The sequence below is a fragment of the Lampris incognitus genome, chromosome 7 (genome assembly GCF_029633865.1).
Source record: "Lampris incognitus isolate fLamInc1 chromosome 7, fLamInc1.hap2, whole genome shotgun sequence".
NCBI lineage: Eukaryota > Metazoa > Chordata > Actinopteri > Lampriformes > Lampridae > Lampris > Lampris incognitus.
Genome location: NC_079217.1, coordinates 9,557,311 through 9,582,003, shown reverse-complemented (window position 1 = coordinate 9,582,003; position 24,693 = coordinate 9,557,311). Strand labels below are relative to the sequence as shown.

General features: G+C 46.0%; 1 protein-coding gene across 2 annotated transcripts in view; it reads right to left on the bottom strand.

The window, feature by feature from the left end:
* The window catches only part of caln1 (calneuron 1), a 159,120-nt gene that overhangs the window by 14,023 nt on the left and 120,404 nt on the right, over positions 1–24,693 (bottom strand). For both annotated transcript variants that reach the window (XR_008810504.1, XM_056283212.1), the window contains exon 5: positions 3,297–3,453. Coding sequence is in view for 1 of the 2 variants with exons in the window: in XM_056283212.1 (XP_056139187.1) it covers positions 3,297–3,453 (157 nt within the window). In the remaining variant the exon portion in view is untranslated. The remainder of the gene's footprint in view (positions 1–3,296; positions 3,454–24,693) is intronic.

Sequence of the window (24,693 nt, the reverse complement as noted above, 5' to 3'; positions counted from 1 at the left end):
TTTTTTGCGAGTCACGCATATTTCCTCTAACGGGTGATCAACTGACTCCCGTCGCTGTCAACGTCCTCGATCGATAAATCAGCTGGTGAGCCGTGACTCTTGATGAGCACGCTCAAATACCAACCCACAGGTGTGCCCCCCCCCCCCCCCCCGAGTGGAAGCGAGAGCGAGTGAACGGAGTAAGGCTGGACCCGAATGTCTGAGTATTTGGGTATTTGTTCATTGGTTAGGGATTATATTGAGATTCGGATAGTCAGTTTTTTTTTAACATACACAAAATAAGTAAGTTAAAGTACAGGAAAAAGGGAAAATTGAGGGGGAAAAAAAAACGAAAAGGGGGGGGTTTGTTTCCTTCCTTTACAGAATGTGTGTATATATGTATATATTTAAATATATATATATGTATGTGTGTGTGTGTGTGTGTGTGTGTGTGTGTGTGTGTGTCCCTAGCTGTGAGTGTGTGTGCGTGTGTGTTTCGGCCCTGTGATGGCCTGGTGGCCTGTCCAGGGTGTCTCCCCGCCTGCCACCCAATGACTGCTGTGCTAGGCTCCAGCATCCCCGCAACTCGGAGAGCAGCATGATAATGGATGGATGGATGCTTTTTTTTGGGGGGTGGGGTGGAGGTGGGGGGCGCTAAACGTAAGCTATTTATAAAGGTGAATTGCAAAATACATTTGTCAGGCCATTCTTGTACTATATTTATGCTAAACAAACGTGAAAAATGACGTGGAAGAAATTTCCACTGGCAAATTAATCTCTTGGAGTTGACAAGTCAGTGTAGTGTAGATCAATTTAGTGCCTATCATAGTGCGATATCTCATAGTGATATATCGCATAGTGAGATATCTCACAGTGACATATCTCACAGTGAGATATCTCATAGTGAGATACATAGTGAGATAGATAGTAAGATATATCTCACAGTGAGATACCCCATAGTGAGATGCTTTCAGGTCTGGCAGTGGACCGTTTATTGACATGAATGAGAGTTAGAAAGCATCCTTTCACAATTATGAAAAAAAAAAAACAGTTGCTGGTTCTGTCTGTGCAGTCTTTGGGGTGTTTTTGAATCTTCCTGTTCATCCATCCATCCATTATCTGAACCACTAATCCTGCTCTTAGGGTTGCGGGGGTGCTGGAGCCTATCCCAGCAGTCATTCGGTGACAGGCGGGGAGACACCCTGGACAGGCCGCCAGGCCATCACAAGGCCAACACTCACACACACACACATACATTCACACCTAGGGACAATTTAGTATGGCCGATTCACCTGACCTGCATGTCTTTGGACTGTGGAGGGAAACCGGAGCCCCCGGAGGAAACCCCCCCAGACACGGGGAGAACATGCAAACTTCACACAGACGACGACCTGGGACGACCCACCAAGGTTTGACTACCCCAGGGCTCGAACCCAGGACCTTCTTGCTGTGAGGCGACCGCGCTAACCACTGCGCCACCGTGCCGGCTTCCTATTCATTTCCAACTAAAATGTGGCTTAATTGACAATTAATTTCAATGGTTTCAATTAATTTCAACCAACACACACACACAAACAACGCTGCCTATGAGATAGGGCTGTAGATTCATGACGGTGCAGCCGATGGCAACCTATGATGTACAATATGATAACCACTAATAGGCTTGTACAGTTGTCCAAGGCATGGATTAATACTTAAAAGGTGGGTGTAGGGGCGTCCGGGTAGCATAGTGGTCTATTCCGTTGCCTACCGACACGGGGCTCTCCAGTTCAAATCCCCGTGTTACCTTTGGCTTGGTCGGGCATCCCTACAGACACAATTGGCCGTGTCTGCGAGTGGGAAGCCTGATGTGGTTATGTGTCCTGGTCGCTGCACTAGCGCCTCCTCTGGTCGGTCAGGGCGCCTGTTCACGGGGGAGGGGGAACTGGGGGGAATAGCGTGATCCTCCCACGCGCTACGTCCCCCTGGCGAAACTCCTCACTGTCAGGTGAAAAGAAGCGGCTGGTGATGAGGCATGGAGGCATGTGGTAGTCTACAGCCAACCCCGGATGGGCAGAAGTGGGTGGAGCAGCGACCAGGACGGCTCGGAAGAGTGGGGTATTTGGTCAGATACAATTGGGGAGAAAAGGGGGAAAAAACCCGAAACCAAAAAAAAAAAAAAAGGTACGCAGCACGGACAGAAGTCATCAAAACAGTCTCACTGTATATTTTGGGACTTTCACACATTTAAGAGCCCCCCATTCACATACACAGGCTCCGCTTTTGTTTGCAGATGCACACAAATTCATTCACTCCTCTTCAGTGACGGCTGGTGCTAAAAAATTTGGGGGGGGGGGGGCGCAATTTACCTTGGCGCAGCACACCTGCCAGCTGCTTTAATGTCCACACAGTCACAGAGTTATTAAGAAGGACATCGTAGTCTATAGATCTTATCAGGGTTCGTAGACGGTGGATGATTGACAGTCGAGACGAGGCGTCCAGCCCAGTATCACACCAAAGTGTGTAATACACCCACCGGCCCAACATGTCAGTGTCACGGTTTGCCTTGCTCAGGCGTGAAAAGTACACACGTGTTATGAAGGTGCAGTGCCAGCAGGGGGCGATGATTAACTCAATGTCAACTCCCCACGGAGGAAAAGAAGCATACAGCATTTTCCAAAATCCCTCCCCTAACCCTAACCTGCTTTCAACTCTTAATCATCGCCCCCTGCTGGCACTGCACCTTCATACACGCGTGTACTCTTCACGCCTGAGTGAGGCAAACCGTGACACCGACACGTTGGACCGGCGGGTGTATTACATGCTTTGTCATGATACCGGCGTGGTGGGTATGTCCAATCACATTAGATCAAAAAACATTAAAACAATACCAATTTGCTGCCAATAAAAGGGAGTGTCTAGGGCGCACAGAACTGCGCCCCCTGGAAAATCTGAAGAAACCAATCAGAGAGCAGCCTCAGGTCACCTGCTCGCCACAGGTTTGAGGGCTTACATAAGGTATGGTTTGGCCGGCGCCCCTCACCCAGGAAGTATATGTATTCAGACAGGAACCAACCAAACACCATTTGGAACCAGTATTTAGTGGCTGCTGACAGGCGCTCACAGACTGAACAACACTTTTATTTCATCATTATTTGCATTATACAACTAAATTATATTTAAAATGTTTAAGTAGATTTTCATCTCTTGATGTTTGAAGGGGGTGGCGCCCCAGCGCCCTGGACTGGCCAGCCGCCACTGCCTTCTCCTCCCTTGAATGCGCGCGCACACACACACACACACAAACACAAACACACACACACACTGTCAAAGCTCACCTCCCTCAAACTCTGTCTGACAGTTCCCAGAGTTCTCCTTCAGGCTCTCTTCCTCATTGATGATGATGTTCTCGATGTCCTTCATGGTCAAGTGGTCGCGGAAGGCGTGGAAGAGGATGTGTTTGAGCTCCTCCAGGGTGATCCGCTGCATGTCAAACTGGAGGGGGGGGAGAGTTTCAGAGAGAGATGTGATTTTCCTTTCACAGACAAACATACACATGACAGAACGCACACAAACCACACTTGGGAGTACGCAACGTGTGTGTGTGTGTGCATGTGTGAGTGCATGTGTGTGTGTTTGTGTAGGTGCATGTGCATGCTGTGCAGGCTTGAATAAATTTTTTAAAAAGTACACAAAGAAAACAACTCCATCATGGGCCCCAACATCACACAAACAACCCTCCCCTGCTCCTCAGTGTGTGTGCTTTCAGCGCCCTGCTAACCTGTATAAATGGCGTGTGCGGTGACGGATGAAAAGAAACTGAAAGTCATGAATCAGCGAATGCTACAGATCCTAATTCCTGTCGGTCCACACCTTCCAGCACCGCTTTACACATGTCCCTCTGCCACACTCACTTAAATGAAAGCGACACACAACACTGAGAGGTTCAGTCTGAAAGGGACCGGTTTCCTTTTTTTGGTTCGGGGGAATTTACGCAGCTCGAGCCAACAGGAGCTAAAGACACCCGGAACATTCTTCCAGCTGAGTGTTGGAAGAGTTTCACCGGACACAAAGACGATTCCGCTTTTCCACATGTAACTGTAATGATCCCCCCCCCCCTTTTTCTCCCCAACTGTACTTGGCCAATTACCCCACTCTTCTGAGCCGTCCCGGTCGCTGCTCCACCCCCCTCTGCCGATCCGGGGAGGGCTGCAGACTACCACATGCCTCCTTCGATACATGTGGAGTCGCCAGCCGCTTCTTTTCACCTGACGGTGAGGAGTTTCACCAGGGGGACGTAGCGTGTGGGAGTATCACGCTATTCCCCTCACCCCCCCAAATAGGTGCCCCGACCTACCAGAGGAGGCGCTAGTGCAGCGACCAGGACACATACCCACATCCGGCTTCCCACCCGCAGACACGGCCAATCGTGTCTGTAGGGACGCCCGACCAAGCCAGAGGTAACACGGGGATTTGAACCGGCGATCTCCGTGTTGGTAGGAAACGGAATAGACCGCCACGCCACGCAACCTGAACGCCCCATCTGTAATGTCTTTTGACCAGGAAGACTGAAGGATTGAGTACTTCAACAGGACAGCTAAACACATCTGAATGAAACTCCGGCATTACTGTCATATTTACCAGCGCTAAAAAGTCCAGGTCAGTTCACTCAGATATATTTTTCCTTTTTTTGATTTCCCCCCTTTTCTCCCCAGTTGTACCCGTCCAATTACCCAGCTCTTCGGAGCCATCCCAGTCTCCGCTCCGCCCCCCTCTGCTGATCCGAGGAGGGCCGCAGACTACCACGTCTCCTCTGATACATGTGGAGTCGCCAGCAGCTTCTTTTCACCTGACGGTGAGGAGTTTCACCAGGGGGACGTAGCACATGGGAGGATCACAGCCCCCCCCCCGCCCCTGAACAGAAGCCCCGACCGACCAGAGGAGGTGCTAGTGCAGCGGCCAGGACACATACCCACATCCAGCTTCCCACCCCCAGACACGGCCAATTGTGTCTGTAGCGATGCCCGACCAAGTCAGAGGTAACACGGGGATTTGAACCGGCGAGTCCTGTGTTGGTAGGCAACAGAATAGACTGCTACACCACCCGGATGGTAATTCACTAAGACATTGATAAAGTGCTGCTCCATGTACACAGCAAAGTACGGTGAATGCTGGGGGACGTGTTGGCGTACAAACAGACTGTTGGCTGGAAAAGGGTGATTATGGGTACTTGTTACTTGTCGACTAAAATGGCCGCTTGGAGATGAAACAGAATGAACCAAACGCACAAACCTCCACAGACTCAAGCTGTGAATCGGCCAAGACTGACACCACCTGCATGGAGGAGGAGTCCTACCATGTAATCTGAGTTTGTGAGCACCGTCTCTCTCTAGGTTGGCTGATAACCACAGACCCATAAATCAAGTCCAATCTGTACCAGTGCCTTCTTTGTTTTGTAGTTCATTAAGAAACAGCTCCCCAAACAAAAACAAAAACCAAAATGAAGTGTACGTCAATTCAGTACTTGCACTACCTTCATCAACTAACCATCTATCCCGAATGACCTTTCTTTAAAGAGTTTTGTCTTCGGCTTTTGGTGTAGCAGGGGAATATTGTAAATAAGTACATCAATTCAATCAGGATCAGAATCGAGTTCATTGGTCATGTAAGTTTGCACTACATGGAATTCGACTCCGGTTTCGTGGCTCTCTCAGTGTACCTAACGTAGATAACAACACTACAACATAACAATCTTCAGACATATACACAAGGATGACTCATACAGGTGAAATCAGAGGTGATAAAGTGCACTGGTGTGTGGAGTTCGCATGTTCTCCCCGTGTCTGCGGTGGGCTTTCTCCGGGTGCTCCGGTTTCCCCCACCATCAAAAAGACATGCATGTTAGGGGTTAATACTCCTGTCTGTGCCCCTGACCGAGGCATGGCAAGAGGAAGTGGAGTTGGTCCCCAGGCGCTGCATGGCGGCGGCCCACTGCTCCTAGCTACACAGCTAGGATGGGTTAAACGCAGAGCACAACTTCCCCACGGGGATCAATGAAGTATATCAAAATCAAAAAAATCAACAAAAAAAACAAAACATAAAACAAAAACAACAAAAATGTGGTGTGGGGGGGGGTATTTGGAACAGGCCGTGACCAGAGTGTGATAGGTCTGCAGTGATGTTGCCTGCCTGTTTCCTGACTCTGGAGATGTATAAATCCACGATGACCTGACCTGATTTGCGAAGATCGGTGCAGACTCAATGATGTCGAAAATCAGTCATCATGGCCAAATCAGGGTTATGAGCAGGCTTTAAATCATGTAGTGTGCTCCAGGCTTACTGCCCAGTGATCGGACAGCAAATCTATCAGCCAAGCAATTCCACACCCACAGCTGCAAATGATCCTTTCCCATGATGCCGCAGTGTTCACTGTACACTTAAGAACTGAGAAACAGGAAAACAATAAGACTTCTTCAGTCACATCCTTGCAAAACAGCCACTTCACTGACTGTGATTGACAGGCTGACTTTGCGAACGACGCAACCGTACATACACGAACGCCATACCGGACCCGGGCTCACGTGCCACTTCACAGCTGCCAGTTGAAAAGAAAAAAAGTGACGCGTGTTTGAAGTGCAAACGATCTACAAGATATTCGATGACCTCTCAGTGTTTGACTCTGAATTACTGTTTATACAGCGGCTCCAGAAAACGTCTCCTGACAATGTCACGGGCATGAGTCACATTCTGGCTCCGAGAGAGAGCAGCTTACGTTCACGGGTATTGATCCAATTAAACACGACTTTGACATTTGTACAAGTATTCGTTGACAGATGGCAAAAGACGGAGCAGCTCTGGAGAGCCATCTTTCTCCCAGTGTAAAACCAGTTTCCCCCCCCCCCACCTCATCTCTGCAGCCGTGTTTTATATTCTTTTATGACTGCAAATCCCTGCACACATCATCACATTCTGTCACTACGGTGATGAGCAATACACTTTCCCAGCAGCCGGGATACCCCCCCTGCATCCAGCGGATCGATAATATGCAATTATAATTACATAAATCACAGTATAAATCATGCCCTGACATAAATTACACTTTGCATCAATAGCATTTTGTTACCCGACCGGCTGAGAGTAAGGTAGTGAACGCTCATCCCATCATGCCGCAAACTTTAATCCATAATGATTAATTTTCACGGCTCATTAGATGTGGAGGGGCAGTGTTCCGCCTTTTGTCTGCGAGGCTAAAAAGAGGAGACACATCATGCAGAAATAATAAACCATCAAGGTTTATTGTGCTGTAAATAAGAGTACACAGAGATTACAGTCTTGTTTATTCCACATGGTTACTGGAATTTTGCTAATGATAATTAAGGATACTGGCGAACCATTCAGACGGGCGTGGACGTTCTGCCCTTGTAGCAACGTGGCCATAAAAGTCGTTTAATAAAGCTTATACCTCACTCACACAGATTAAGTTAACCCTCAGGTACGCCTCGCAAAGCAGCCATATACCCCACGAGTCCAGCCGTTCCAAAATCTGTATTTAATTAACCATATCCATCTCGAATCACATAAAACAGATTTATATATATATATTTTTAAATTTTATTTCTAGTTTTTTCCCTTATCCCACCCGATTAACCCAATGGCATATGGCCGGAACTCTTGTCGAATACCTCCCCTGGCTCATGTTTCCACAGGAAGGAGATAGTCGTAACACCAGCTTCCTTCAAACTCGTGTCGGCTGCTCTCGCTATTTCCCTGCTTATTGTTTATTTGACGGGGACAACGCACAATTTTACAATTGACCTTTCGCAAAGCGCCGCCCCAGAACGGTGCTTGTCCAATCCTACCTTAGCAACGGTCCGTCAAGCTTTCAAACACAACAAAATGCTGAAACGGTGTGCCTATGGGATCTGCAAATCGGATACTAGATATCTGAAAAGTTTGGAGGGGTGTCATTTTCTTTCCCTTCCCGAAACCCAGAACGCAAGAAGCGCAATGTGGGCAATAGATTTGGCAGTATAGCAGACCCCATGGCCAGCTTAATCCATCCAAAATCAACACAAATACCTGTCTGCTCCAAGCTAAGCTAGCTACTAGCTATTATTGATAGCTAATACAGCTAACGTATTATTACTGTTACTTTTACCCACAAAATGCGCTGATTTCTTCCTTCATGTTTTGGTGTTTTCCGGCTACTTCCTGGATAGTTCTGAAATGCTTGACGGGCATAGCAACAGTAACTAAGGGGGGCGGGACTTTGCGAAAGGTCAACTGCACCAGAGTTAGCCAGCAGATAATTTGCATCTGCAGACCCTGGGCAGGCAAACAAACAACAATTAATACAGAAGTAAAAATATAGCAGTACATAAGAAAACTATTGAACAGGCAGACAAAGAACAATCAAGACAAAATAAAAACATGACAATACATCAGAAAACCAATCTGAAAAGTTATAAGTACAATCTGATCTATTTAAAACAGTGGACATCAATAGCAATCTGGCCTATATGATAACAACATAATGAATATGGATTTCATCTATTCAGCAACAATAAATATAATTAGTAAACTGACCTGAAACATCAATAAATAACAATCTGACCTAAACTATCACAACAGCTATAAAAATCAATCTGGCCTATTCAATGGCAGGAAATATAAATTACACACAGTCTACGGTCATGTTGCACCTGGACTGGTTCCAGCCAGAACCCTAGGCTGCTCCTAAGAAAAATATAGTAACTACTCTGAATAAAAAGTAAAACAAAAACCCTAAGTGAAATCTAAAATATGTGCAAAATATTAAAGCAAGGTCATTTATTTGTGATTACACGTTTGTGCTGATTTTAACCAAAGCTTAATACGCTGAAGCCTCGCATGGACTGCATTACCTTCAGGCCGCGAAGGAGACGTAGGGAGAATGCCCTCGGTTGCTTAGCTGCAGGCACCCGGATGGGCCAAAGGGGTCGCTGGAGAACGACGAGTCCCCGAACACTACACCGATCTACACCCACTATCCCTCGGGTAAGGGTGGCCTAATGAATGCTTTACCCTTTACGCTCTGGCCATGACCGGTTACGGCGAGTCTGGGATATGAACCTCCCAGCCTCATGACAAGCGGGTTGCAAGAACAGCGGTTTATTCCGCTCGGCCACCAGAGTGGCAAATTTATATTTTTTAAAGATGTATATTAGATTTGGCAAAACCAGACATATTTGCTAGTTGTCGTAATTTTGCTTTTTCCTGTCAGCTAGAGAGGTATAAACTTTCCTTTTCTCCACCCCCCCTCCCTTTTCTCCTCAGCTGTACTTGACCAATTACCCCACTCTTCCGAGCCATCTCGGTCACTGCTCCACCCCCTCTGCCGGTCCGGGGAGGGCTGCAGACTATCACATGCCTCCTCCGATACATGTGGAGTCGCCAGCCGCTTCCTTTCACCTGACAGTGAGGAGTTTCACCAGCAGGAAGACGTAGCACATGGGAAGATCTCGCTATTCCCCCCAGTTCCCCCTCCCCCCTGAACAGGTGCCCCGACTGAGCAGAGGAGGCGCTAGTGCAGCGACCAGGACACATACCCACATTCGGCTTCCCACCCGCAGACACGGCCAGCTCTGTCTGCAGGGACACCCGACCAAGCCGAAGGCACCACGGGGATTCGAACCGGCGATCCCCGTGTTGGTAGGCAATGGAATAGACCACTACGCCACCCGGACGCCCAGATATAAACTTTCTAACCCATCCTAAGTAGGAAAATCCACCAGGTGGGATCTGTCGGCATCTGCCACCTACAGTTAGAGCTGACTCTGGCGTCACTTCCTCCCCATGGGAAACACATCAGCAGCATCCTAAACTGTGTTTACCAGACCTTAGCGTGACCTTGCAGCTCCTAATGTCGCCACCAAGAGACATCAAAACAATGTCTGCTTTCATTTGCCTGAGAATGAGGGATGAGGTGGAGGACATTCATTCAGCAGGCACCCCAGTGGAAGATAACAGAAAAAATAAAATGAAAAAAATTCAATTTTCTTTTCTTTTCCTCCCCTGCTCAGCTGGGCAGAGGTCTTGTGGAGTCTGTGCCTCGAAGGGTCAGAGCTGTTTTGGTGGCACGAGGGGGTCCTACACAATATTAGCCAGGTAGTGTTAATGTTTTGGCTGATCAGTAGCCATACAATTGTGCAGACTTGTGTGTATCTGAAATGCCACCAAAATTGTGCTGAAAAGTGTCTGCGGGTGACCTCGTTGGCGTAAAATCCGTAATGTGAAAACTACAACCCTTACTTACCAGTTTGCAGCTATACCTTTGGTGGGATATGCTGAAAAAATGTGAACAACGCTACACACAGCTGTTGATGCGAATGCCAACAAAGATGACGATTTGTGGATTGTCTGGCAATCGCCACTGTCAGTGATTTGATTGGAATTTTAGAGACACACAGAACTACTTCTTCTTTCAGAATGTTCTCTGTTCCTCAGGAGTCGCCACAGCGGATTTCACAGTTTCCATCAGTAAACCAAACCAAACCAATTTTATTTGTATAGTCCAATATCACAAATTACAAATTTGCCTCAGTGGGCTTAACAGTGACACAACATCCTGTCCTTAGACCCTCTCATCGGATAAGGAACAACTCCCTAAAACAAAACCTTTAACAGGGAGAAAAAATCTCAGGTCTGCTGTCAGGCCCGGGGCTAATGCTACCTGGAGTGCCCGTCACATCTAACATAATCCTAGCCGAAAGCAGCTGCTCTAACTCACAGACATGTCTCTCTAGTAGAGGCAACCTATCTGTAACTACGGAGCAGTCACCACAAACCATCATTTTAACGAGGCTGCTTTGACTGCGAATGTAATAGGGCTAACTGCTAAGCTAGGCTAAGCTCAAAGCTAGTAACAAACTAGGAACGAGAAGCTGCCTACTAAACACTAGATTCGTATAAGAAAGAAAACTAGAGAATCTAGCGATAAGTGAACTAAGCACAGAAAATAGCTAAATCAGAACAAAATGAAGAGGTTAGGGCAGAATATAGAGAAGAAATGGTAAGAAAATAAAAGTTGTCAATCTCACGAAGCCGCCGCTCACAAAGGTGGAAGTTGGAAACTGCTGGCAGTGATGAGTCAACTCAGCGGAAATACCCTGTGAGGGCACAGCACCAACAGCAGCCATGTTTAACCCGGGCCTCAGCCGATCCCACATGGAGCCTTGACCAATCCGGCATGGTCTTGTCAATCCGCATACTGATTTGGCACAGTTTTACGTCGGATGCCCCTCCTGACACAACCACTGACCCTGCGGATGGGGGCACAGGTAAAGCGCTGGATGCCATCCCAGTATTCATGGACTTGCACCCATGCCTGTCGTACTCACTTCTATTACATTGCAATGTCAGTTTGAATTCAATTAATCGTTCAGCCCTAATGTAAATGTTAAGTTTTATCCAAGTTGGCTCCATAAGTGGTTAACTACATTAGCTGCTCGACGGCAATCCTGTCTAGAAAGCAAAATATATTAAATCACAGAACATTGCCCAGTATTATGGATGGAGGGTTAGCCCTACAATAAATAAATAAATAAATAAACAGAGAGATAATATTGAAAATTGTGATTGAATTAGTTTTTGTCAGTCTGCCAACCAATCAGAAGTTCCTTCTTTCTGTCACATCATCTGTTCCTGGGTCAATTAGTTGTTGATATATATATATAATTTCCTTATTTACATTATCACGCTGAAGTGAAAAAAAAATCAATATGTGTAATCTCAAGACTCGAAGTATGAGCCTGCCCTTGCAGTTTGCAATGAACAAATTCCTAATGGGGCGGCCCACCGTATGCAAGCCGACAGGAACAAAGTTCATGCTGAAGTAAAATTACCCACCTAAAGTACACCTCACTTTTAACAAGGTGGTGGCTGGCTTAGACCACTTTCGACACATTCGATTTCCGGAGGAAAAAAAAAGAAAGTTTGAAAGGCCAAAAATCCCCCGCTTTGGTTAAAGCTGTCTGGAGCCCCATGGCAGGCTGACACGGCGCTTCCCACAGACGGGACTGACATTCTGCAAACAGCAAGACAGAGAACACCACGCCATCACTGAAGATGCCGTGGCCAATCTCAGCGTTAGAAAAAAATATCCTTGGTCCAAATCAGGTTCATAATTTGGAGTGGTTCATCTATTTGGCAAGTAACATGTTGGTATTTTCCTGTGATGGCAAAAATGATTGCCTGATTAGAAAAAAAAATGGAGGTGCATCACATAGTCACTTTGAAGGATAAAACACGCTTTTTCTTACATCCACGGAAAAACTGACTTTATGATAAACCCCTTCTGAATAGTCTACATCATACGGAGGCAGTAAAGGCAGCAAAATCCATGTGGCGTAGGCAACACACATGGCGTCCAGCACATTAATTAGACCAATGAGGGGAGTAGAAAGGCAACGCACTGATGCTAGCCAAATGAGCTTTATGGACAGACTTATTATAAGCTTTTTTTTTCTAAATTTGAGTAGACAGAGAGACTGGAAATAGAGCTTACTTACTCTTTATTAAGTAGGTTGAGAAACGCCACGGGGAGGACATCCTACACATTATGATCCTCACTTGTATGAATGACAACTTTAAAGGATGATTATAGTGTTCTCCGTTGCCCCCTATACAGAAACTCTGGCAAAGTGTCAGGAAGCAACACTTTTCAAAGTTAATTTCTTTTCAGTACAGTACAGGAATGATTGGCTGCTATCACACAAAGTTGTAGATAATACTTCCCCCCCTATGACAGCCCAGGAAAATACATGGCCTTGCTTATCTAAATTCAAGCTCGCTGGACCATGAAGTCTTTTGAGCTCATCATGGCAGCAGCATAAATGCGTTTCAAAAATCAGTTGTTGGCGCCGACAGCCCTGCTCCCTCGGGTCACAAGTCAACTCAAGTCCATTTTATTTCATACCCCAATATCATTAATTACAAATTTGCCTCACGGAGCTTTACAGCAATACAACATACTGTCCTTAGACCCTCGCATCAGATAAGGAACAAATCCCTAAAAAAACCCTTCAATAGAGAGAAAAAATAATTAGAAACTTCAGGGGGTGCAACTGAGGAGGGATCTCTCTCTCAAGATGGACAGATGTACAATGGATGTTGTGCGTTTACAGAATACAAAATTGAAAGAGGATGACCGAAATAAAATGCAATCATACGATATATGTAGAATATGATGAGGAGGATGCCAAGCAGTGTCCAGATGCCACTGGAACAGCCTAAGATCTGAGCCACGCGGCCACCATCACCATGTAGACTTGGCAGGAGGACAGACTACACATACACACAGGGGAGACTCGCATCACATCAGGCTGGCCAAGCTAATCTGATATTGCGGGTAATGTAGTCTACCACTAGCGTACATTGCTTTATCCTGTCGAGAGGAGCAGGAGACACATGCTGGCCACTAGGACTATAAACAGGGCAGATGAGGGGCGAAAACCAGTTTGCAGTCGGGAGAGGTTACTGCACACCAGACCACACGACCAGTGGCTTGCTCTTGCGAGCCTTCCCATGCCGACAAACAGGGACAAAATTTGCTGCATCAGCTGACAAGGCTGAGCTAGTACTAACAATAGCAGGTCTGCTGTCATGCCTGGAACTATCTGGAGTGTCTATCATGTCTTAACGTAATCCTACCCGAAAGAAGCTGCTCTAACTCATGGACATGTCTCTCTAGTAGAGACAACCTATCTGTAACTGCAGAACAGTCACCATACACCCTCATTTTAATAGGTAGTTTTGACCGCAAATGTATGCCAGACTAACACATACAAGCACGTGCGCGCGCGCGCGCGCACACACACACACACACACACACACACACAAAGACACACACACAGATATTAACTTTTGGTAGCCGGATGCTTCACCTCTCATTGTGAGTCTCCCTTGCCTGCCTGAATCTATGTTCCTGTAAGTTTGTTTGATTGTATCAAAACACTGTTCTAGCCCAGTCTGTCTCTAAGTCATGAATTTGGGTCCTCCTTGTGAAAGCACGATCTGACAAAGCACCAGGGCAACCAGGGGGAATATATAACATGGAGAGCCAATCATGGAGATTGGGCGCAAGTGAGCAGGGCAGGGCAGGAACAGAAAAGCCAATCAGAGAAAAGGGAACAGGTGAGTAAAGCAGGGGCAATCAGGTAAATGGGGCAATCAGGGCTACTCAGGCAAATGGGGCACAGGTGAACAGAAACACCAATCGGGATGGGGAAAAGGTGAGCCTTGATGGCCCAAACCACACACACCATGACAGAACCAAATGACCGAACCAGTAGCACCAAGCAGGGTAGGCAGGAGGGGTCTGGGGAAGGTGACCCACACACAGGAGGCTGGAGCACGCCGGAGCAGCTCTGGTGGACGACTTGGAGGCTGGTGACGTGGACGAGTCAGCTGCTCAAGAGGTGGGCAACGCAGACAGGACTGCTGCTCTGGAGGCCGGCGACGCAGACAGGACCGCTGCTCGGGAGGCCGGCGACACAGGCAGGACTACCACTCAGGAGGCTGGCGAGACAGACAGGACTGCCATTCTGGAGGCTGGCAACACAGACAGGACCGCCGCATGGGAGGCCGGTGACGTAGGCAGGACCGCCGCTCGGGAGGCTGGCGACACAGACAGGACTGTCGCTCGGGAGGCTGGCGGCATGGACAGGAAAAAGGCAGGACCGCCACTCAGGGCACAGACATCGGGACAGCCACTCGGGGCACAGGCATTGGAGGCAGCGTGGCGGCTGCTTGCAGCACAGGCATCGGAGGCAGCATGGCAGCCACTCGGGGTGCAGGAATCGAGGGTGGCATGACCACTCGAGGTACAGGCATCCGAGGCGGCGTGACCACTCGGGGTACAGGCATCAGAGGTGGCCGGACTGCTCGGGGTAGAGGCATCAGAAACGGCCAGACCGCTCGGGGTACAGGCCTCAGAGGCGGCCGGACCACTCGGGGTACAGGTATCAGAGGCGGCCGGACTGCTTGGGAAACAGACTGGCCGTCGGCAGAGATGGCTGATGGCTCGGGAACAGACTGGTCATCATCAAAGGCGGCCAATGGCTCGGGAACAGGAACAGACTGGGCGTCAGCAGAGACAGGCCGACCACTCTGGAACTGGAAGTGTCTCCATTGCGTGGTGCTGGGCAGCTGAGACACTGGGGAAACATGGGAGACTGAGATGCTGGGCTTGGGAGGATCAGGAACAGGGTCACTGAAGTACCACCATCTAAAAAACGCTGTTTGCTGGGCAAACTCAGGGTCCCTCTTCCAGATGGCAGTGAGGAGCTTAAGGAAACCTGGCTCCTCGTTTCGGAAGATGTCCTTCGACACACTGAAATCCTCCCAAGTAAACACCGAGCCGGCGGGGTGAGCTGGACCAGGAGCTGCTGTAGTTGACCAGTAAGTGCACTCACTCGGTTAGTCAGCGAGGTCTGAATCTCTGCTTGACGGGCGTGGATCTCCCGGAGGCCGTGACAGATGGAGCTCAGCTGTTCCTCATGCTGAGTGAGGCAACCGTCTTGAGAGCGAAGAGCAGTTTCTAGTGTAGCAGAGTTGGCTGAGTCCATAGTATGGTCGGATCGCTGTGTCAAAACGGCAGCAGGAAAGGGAGACCCAAATTCACGACAGAGAGAGACTGGGCTAGAACAGTGTTTTAACACAATCAAACAAACTTAGACAGGAACGTAGATTCCGGCAGCAAGGGAGGCTCGCGACGAGAGGTGAAGCATCCAGCTACCAAAAGTCAATATGTGTGTGTGTGTGTGTGTGTGTGTGTGTGTGTGTGTGTGTGTGTGTGTGTGTGTGTGTGTGTGTGTGTGTGTGTGTGTGTGTATCCGAGAAAGCGCCAGGGCAACCAGAGGGATATATATAACATGGAGAACAAATCAGAGAGATTGGGCACAAGTGAGCAGGGCAGGAACAGAAAAGCCAATCAGAGAAAGGAGAATAGGTGAGTAAACCAGGGGCAATCAGTGGCAATCAGGGTTACACAGGCAAACGGGGTGCAGGTGAACAGAAACACCAATCAGGGGATGGGGAACATGTGAGCCTTGATGGCCCAAACCACACAACTATGACAGTCAGATGGAACCATCTGCATGGCCCAGGAACTGGACTGAGGAAGTGAATGATAAACTCTCCTGTCATAACAACAGACTTTTTGTTTTCCTAAGTAAATTCTAGCTGCATCAACAGAGGCTTAGTAGGCAACAGTACAGCATTGTTGGCTTTACTGGTTGGGTAACAGTAACAGTATGGTTTGGGTAAAAGTTTTGAATCTATAAAACTTTAGTAAAGGGCATGGGCGTGGTGTGGGGGTGGGTACATAAAGGATGTGCACTCAATCGCTTTTTTGGGGGTTAATGGACAAGCCACTACGGTCCTCGTTCCAATAGTAATGACCTTTAGCCATGTATATGCAACCATTTCAGAAAACAAAACAAATAAACACCGTACTTATCAGCAAAAAAAAGATTCGTTTGAGAGAGAAAATAGTGAATCTAGCAATAAGTGAATTAAGCACAGAAAACTGCATAATCAGTAGGAAAAATGAAGAGGTTAGAGCAGAATACAGAAGAGAAGAGAGAGAGTAAGAGAAGAAAGTAAGAGAATAAACAGCAGTTATCGATCTCATGAGGGCGCATCTAAGGAAGCCGGTTTTTTTATACATTGACGCATAATGGAATTACAACAATAAAGCCGGCCACAGAGATAGCTACACAATTACACATCTAGGCTCGCAGCGTCTGTTTTAGCCAGATTATTTCATTGTTTTCCTGATTCTGAGTGATGCGGTGGCTTAGCGGTTAGCACCGTTGCTTTACACCTGGGGGGGGGGGGGTTCGGTTCACTCCTAGCCCTCTTATGTGCAGTTTGAACGTTCTCCTTGTGTCATGAGGGTTTCCACCTGCAGTTGTCCGAAGACAAAAGACCTGGAGATGTGAAATGTAAGTGTGGATGCATCTGTATCCTGTAATGGAGGTCTTCTCCCCTACTGCCCAATGCTTGCGGTGAGAGGCTCCAGACTCAAACAAACCTTGAAATGTGCAGGTATTGAAAACCAGTGATTCTCCCATTCATCTAATGTTTAAATCATCTCCGTCGCCACGTTCAGTATTCAGCATGCCACTTCTCCAAACCCATTTACGGCTCCATCTGTTATGACCCATATTTATCACCACACTACTCATCATTTCCCGAGCGGGGTGTGTCAAGAGGCACAGGTCACAATGTCTGAACAGACCGCTTGTGTTTCAGACTTTGTACGCAGCCAAGCTTCAATACTCATGTTTAAGTTAGATTTTCATCGTTGTGCTATTCAGCGTAGCCGTACTGGAGTTTGACCGGACCGGATTTACCACCCACTTCACCAAATATGACCCTGCAACAACAGCGATGGGCTCACTAAATGTCACACAAATGTAGTGATTAGAATCTGAAGTAGAACGACATATCGAACATATGTGCTGCATACTGTCAATATCAGCAGACACGTAGCGTGATAATACAATACGTACAATCTCTTCTTCTTCCTCCTTCCTTTCTACCATGTCCTCTTGTCCTCTTAGACTATAGGCTTGGTTGTATTGTGAAACCCCTTTAAGGTTCACAATGTGTCTCTATAAAAAGTTTGTTTTAGGAAACACTTTACTTTACAACAGCCTTCTTCCCAATGAAATGACATGTACGGTGATTTAGCCTCATCTCTACATTATCCTCGTTTTAACCTTGTGTGTTCAAAAGCGTGTAACGCAATGTAACTACAAATGTACAAACTCAGTGAAACTTAGTCGATATTACTGATGATGTGATTTTCATGTGGTTAAGAGGTGGTCTGAATGGGAGGAGGCCATGATGAGTTCTTACCCTGTAAGCTCACCTTGGTTAATTCAAAATGTCTTCATTTCACAAAAGATTTATTTGATGTCTTTTGTTTTAATGCAGAATTTTTTTTAATGTTGTTAAAATCAAGGCCTGGCAGCGTTATCGATTCTCCACCTATTAACAGCCCCCCACGCCCCATCCACCTGGTAAGGTCGTGAGCCTTCAGACAAAGTTTATGTCTCCATTACCGCAACCTCACCGAGCTGTCAGCTGGCCCAAGATTAATTGAGGAAAAAATAAAACACAACACACAATAAGGATCACAAAAGGTGAGGAAATGGTGCGAATGTGAACTCGCTGTTCTCTTCCTATTGGCAAAACCTCGAAGAGCAAAGCTTCTCTTCTGACACACGTTTTTCCAAATTTAATACCCAGGCCCAACTATTTTCTTCTTTTACTATTCTGCGTTGGTCTGGCTATGCTGCTGCTGCATACATACATACATACATACATACATACATACATACATACATACATACATACATACATACATACATACATACATACATACACACACACACACACACACACACACACACACACACACACATACATACATATATACATACATAACTAAACCAACGTAGGAGTTGTTCAAATTGGCTGGTTGCCTACCAATATGGGGGTCAGCGGTTTGTATCCCCGTGTTACCTTCGGCTTGGTCAGCCATCCCTGCAGACACAGACGCATCCCTACAGACACAATTGGCCGTATCTGCGGGTGGGAAGTCGGATGTGGGTATGTGTCTTGGTCGCTGCACTAGCACCTCCTCTGGTCGGTCGGGGCGCCTCCTGGATTGGCAGAGGGGATGGAGCAGCGACCGGGACGGCTCAAAAGAGCGGGGTAATTGGCCAGATACAACTGGGGAGAAAAAGGGGGGTAATTAAAAAAATAAAAATAAATATGGCTGAATCATCAGCTCGTGGGCGATATGGGCCATTCACAGGGTGGCAGGAGTGGCTAATTTCAAAGTACACTAGCCCACATCGAGTAAAAAAAAAAGAAAAAGGGGGGAAACAACAGCAACAACAGTGCAGAAAGATAGCTAAAGGCTATCATCAAATGTAAGTGTCTGAACTAAAGGTGCTGACAGAATATTGAAAACAGCAACCAGACACATGCACGTAAATGCCCACCAGACTTCCTGTGGACTTTTGCCTTTCATAGCTTAACTTATCCGAGGCACTCTTAAAGCGTGTGCCAACCCCATTTCGTAGACCACATTTCCCTTGATATCTTGCATGCAAAAAGCAAAAATAGAGTAAATGGGGGAATTAATAAATGAAGAAGATGAGCTAAGTTGCCTCCAGGCAACGGAAAAAAAGACAGTGAGAAGATGTGCATGAGACCATTTAATGTCGCGACAGAGAGGAAGACAGACGGAGAGTGGATTGGACACACTATCATCAAACCTCCTCAACAAGCCTCTCTGCAGATGTCTGTATACCAAATCTATACTACACATTAACGCTACACGGTGTCTACTATGTGTTAATCTTCATACTATACTACTTCGACAGTATGTCTGAAACGAACGTACTGACCATTTTGTACTGACAGGAAATGATGTAACATGCGCGCCAACACAACTGACATGAAGGAGAACCCACCAATTTCTAACAAAAAGTTATTTTTTCTAAAAGATTTATTTCTGATTTTTTCCCCTAATTTAGTGGTCAATCGATCCCTATTTTAGTTCAAACACCCACTCTCATACTGCATGTGTTTGCCAACTGCATTTCTCCGGCCGGCAGTCTCGAAGGAGACGCCTCGCCACTTCTGTGGCAAGTGAATCTAGGCCGAACCACTGCTTTTTCCGACACACACCCAGAGACGCATTCATGTGACAAACACAAGCCGACTCCGCCCCCCTCCCGAAGACAGCGTTGCCAGTTATTGCTGCTTCATCATGTCCAGCCATAGTCGGATCTGACGAGACCGGGACACGAACCCCGGTCCCCAGTGGGCAACTGCATCGATACAAAGCCGATGCTTAGACCGCTACACCACCGCGGACACTAACAAAAAGTTATTAAAATGTTCATTGGATTCATTCATTTTTATTTTGTTTTCATTAATTATTCTTTCTACCGGGACACTGCCGTATTCGTTTACTTACGCCAGTGTTACTTTACGCACCACTGAGGGTTGGTTTGTGGCCGGGTCATGGGTTACGTTGCCGGCTGCCATTTTTTCCCGCCCCCTTTGTTTTAGAAACACGTGTCAGTAAAAATAGTCAGGCCCGGATTAAATGGATAGATTACACTAGGCAAAGCATTTTTTTTGGGGGGGGGCCTCCTCCCCCACCCCACCCCCAAACAAGCACATTTTGATTTGTAAACAAACAACATTACTTTTAACTGCCACATGGTTATTATGGTTAATTAGTTAGGTATATATTTTTGTTTATTGTTATCTATTTATAGTTAGTCACTCGCAATTTGATATTTATGAATTTAAAGGGGAAAGCATAGGCATACATTTATATATCTTTTATATTCATTTTATTTATTTGCATTTTACATTTGATTTCATTATTTGTCTTTACATATTCAGATTTGGGTATTTAAGTGAAAAGCGTAGGCTACTCACATTTACAGCTGCTTTCTCCTGACTTTTGATAAGGTGAAGTCTTCGATGATGTCATCGTAATCCAGGGAGGTGGTAAATTCGTTCTCAATTGCCAACACTGCAAAAGCGTTCAGTTTCTTGTCCTTCACTGTTGATCTCAGGTATGTTTAATGCGTTTCAGCAAAGAAAACGACCTTTCTCCAGAGCAGTTTGCAATGGGTAATGTCAGATACATGCGAAGGCAAATGTCCACATTAGGGAATGAATTCTCCAGGCCAAGCTCTCTGAGCTTCTTATACATGCCCATGACCGATTGTTCACCCTTTGCCATTGAGCTGAACTGACAAAACTCTTCCGTAAAGTCATTTTCAAGATCATGTGGGTATATCTCTTTGATATGTTCTATTGCCGCACGCACTTCTCGGATGTCCATAGAATTGACTTTTTGTAGGCGTCGTTGCATCGTTGCAGTTCCTGTGACAGGCAGTCACAGATGACATAATGTGTGTCAATCAAGAATCCATCCCGTCCTAAGCGTCTGACGTCTGGAGTTGCACGCTCGCAGAATATTACTTTCCTTGCTCGGGTTCTTTGGCTATCAGCCCTGTAGCCCTCAGTTGCTGTAAGAGTTTTATCCTCTGCTTCGTATGCTTCAAATTCGTTTCTGGCCTTGCCTATGAATTCTATAAGTGAATTGTACAAAATAGGATCTGTGCATATATCTATTTGTACCCCCTGCAACACTTTGCTGGTTAAATTTATTCTTTTGAGAATGTCATCCCATACTACAGTCATAACTGCAGTTTCAAGGGTGCCCATTACTGTTATTAATTGACATGCTTCGTATTGCACTGCTTTGGGGGTTCCACGGTCAACAGAGATTTTGTTCAATGCTTCTTGAATGGCTTTGTAGCCAAATCTCAGAGCCTTCGTTGCATCAGCTCTCGCAGACCACCTAGTGGCAGAATGGCTTTTCAATGTCAGACCTTGCTCGCATTTTGTGAGGTGTGATGTTAGAATCTCCCATCACCGTGTCGAAACTGAGAAAAAGTTGTATAGACTTTGAATGAAGTCGAAAAACGAAACTGCTTCTAGGCAACATTCTGCTGCACATGTACCAACCAAATTAAGAGAATGTGCAGAGCATGGTACAAATTCAGCGAGAGGGTTTTCCTTTCTTATTCTAGCCTGAAGTCCAGAATATTTACCTTCCATATTACTGGTATTGTCGTAGCTTTGGCCACGACAGTCCAGTAAATCCATGTCCAATTCTTTTAATGGTGATTTGAGCGTTGTCTCCATGTGTTCTGCACTGTGACCATGCAGTGGTATGATTTCTAAAAACCTCTCCACAGGTTCGCCACTCTTCTGCTGGACATAGCGAATTATCAAGGCGAGCTGATCAACATGTGTGACGTCAAGTGTTGAATCGACAACTACAGAAAAATATTTGCCATCTTTAATTTCTTTTACAATGGCATGCAGGACCTTTTTGGCCATCAGCTGAATAAACTCATCGCAAATGGTAGAGGACAATTAGTATTTCCCCTGCCCTTGTTTCCGTATTTGGCTAAATGTTCTGATAACAGCAGATCAAAGCAACTAATTAACTCCAAGAAGCCCCAAAAGTTCCCATTGTGGGGCGATGCTAACAGCTCATCATCACCGCGGAGGGGCAGTCCTCGGGAAGAAAGAAATTGGATAGTTGCCACTATACGTTTTAGAATGTTGCGCCAGTATGCTCTCTCGGATTCGACTTGGTGTACTAAATTTGAATTGACTCGTGCATTTTTATTTCCAAACCATGACAGACTAAGCACCGCACTGCGGTGGGCCATAGAATTTTCATGTTCGTGTAAGCGACTGGAAGCATTTTTCCAGTCATTAAATGCAGTGGTAAATGCAGTGTCTCTTTTACAAAGCAACTTGCAGCAATAACAGAAAACCGAGGTACTAGAGAGTGAGTATACTAAGCAATCTCTCGACAGAACTTCTCCATTTAGTTTTTTCCTGAAGAAAATGTTCCTTGGTTAAGCTTTGGTTAGTATTTCCGTATTTTCTCAGAGATGCAGAAAACTCCTCCGTAAAGTCATTTTCAAGATCATGTGGGTATATCTCTTTGATATGTTCTATTGCTGCACGCACTTCTTGGATGTCCATAGATTTGACTTTCTGTAGGCGTCGTTGCATTGTTGCAGTTCTGACAGGTAGTCACAGATGACATAATGTGTGTCAATCAAGAATCCATCCCGAAGAAAATGTTCCTTGGTTAAGCTTCGGTTAGTATTTCCGTATTTTCTCAGAGATGCAGAAAACCCCCCAACATTTTGACATGGTGTGTTTGATGCTAAGTAGTCTTGCATTTTGTCGTCAATGTTATCCCACTTTGCAGGGTCGGAAGAATAGCTTGCAATCACCCTGTTTGGGTCAAGCTGTTATGTGAAAACAACTTTTTGCTCACGTTCTCTGGCTTGTTCCGTTTCCGTGAATGTCTTGTCCTCTGACATCGAACTAAAGTCCTGCTTCTCTGTAGTGAAATTAGCTTGTTTTGCTTGTTGTCCATCGTTGCTCGTGGTGCTTTTGTGTCCTTGTAAAAGAACCGTCCTCCTCGGAGTTGCAACCCACTGCTGCTCTGCTGCTAACGTCACCATCATCAGATAGGCCTACTGCAGGCTCACCTGCCTCGGATGTTGAGTCTTCGGGTGCGGAGGGTCGTGCAGCCGGTGATTGAGGCTGGCTTTCTGTGGATTTTGATTCTGGGCTAGGCCCCAAGAGGAACTTTTGCAAAGCCACTCTCTGTCATTTTCTTTCTTCCTCTTTTTTGCATTTTGCTGCAACCTAAAGCATTGCTGCTGTGAGGCTATTGCTAACATAATGAGCATGATCTGTGTACTGACTAAACCGGAAAGACTTTTTTGTGCACATAGCAAGGTGCTTACGTTGTGTACTAATGATAAAAAAAAAAATCAGACCCCTGGTGGTGAAGTAAGCAGTGCATGGTGCATGTATCTCATGCAACGAACGGACACACGCGAACACACATGTCACACATAGAAGAGGCTGCATCGCTTAAAAACTACATTGAAATAATGTTGTAGATTGATTTTTTTTATCCGACATTATTTTTACATATTTTATGTTAAATATTTTAATGTAGACCTAAAGTTGATGTTTTTATCCGTCTGTCTGGGCCCCCCTGTGGCAATTAGACCCTAGGCAGCCGCCTAGTTTGCCTATGCCTAGATCCGGCCCAGACAATAGTGGACAATAGTGGCCACCAGAGGAGGTTTCTATAAGACAACAGGTGAAGCAGTGCTTCACCAAAAAACAAACAAACAAACAAAAATAACACACATATCACACAAAACATCTTTTTTAGATGCCGACATTTCATTATAATGACTATTTCCTCTGTGAATCAAACAAAAAAGTGTCACTGTAAAAAAAATGTCGTAGGTATTGAGCAACACAGCGCCCTCTTCAGGTGACACGGGGCAGCGTTCTGCTTCACTAACCCAATGTAAGTGAATTTAAGTTGAAATAGTACTTTACACGTTGCTGATTGGACAGGTATGGTTTATGACGCGTTTTAATGCCCAACCAGTCACCTAGTCTTACCCCGACCTGAAAATGATTGACACCCATCTAACCAATCAGAGAACACCAGTTTCAGCCTTTCCGATCCTACACTGACTTGTTCTCCAATCTTCATCATACCTTTTAGTATTCGAAGCGCTGTGAAAGATAAGATAAGAAAGGTAAGGCAAAGAGATTAGCCTAAGATAAATTAGTGATTACTATAGTAGTTTTTGGTGGTTCTTGTGTATATATATTGTAAATATTATAATAATTAATTAATCTGTTCAGGTCTTTATTGTTCAACTTTATATATGCATTTTTTGATCTCCTCTGTCATGCCCAGCTCTCTCATGTCCAGCCAGCTCTGCCCTCCTCTGTCAAACCAGGCTCTCTCAAGTCCGGGAAAGCAAGACCACTGGTAAATATGATCGTTTCAAATTCATTTATTATGCTTCAAATATTCAAACTTGGATATTTGTTTACTTGAACTTATCTGTGTTTTATGTCTCTTTTTCCAGCACAGAATCACCAGAAAACTAGCAAACCCTTTCCCCTGCCCTGCTCCCTGTCAGATAACTCACTGCTGTCAGAAGTCCACGTTAAGTCCTTGTCCATTACCTGAAACATCTGTATTTGTTTTTGTTTTTAATTATTGCATCAAAT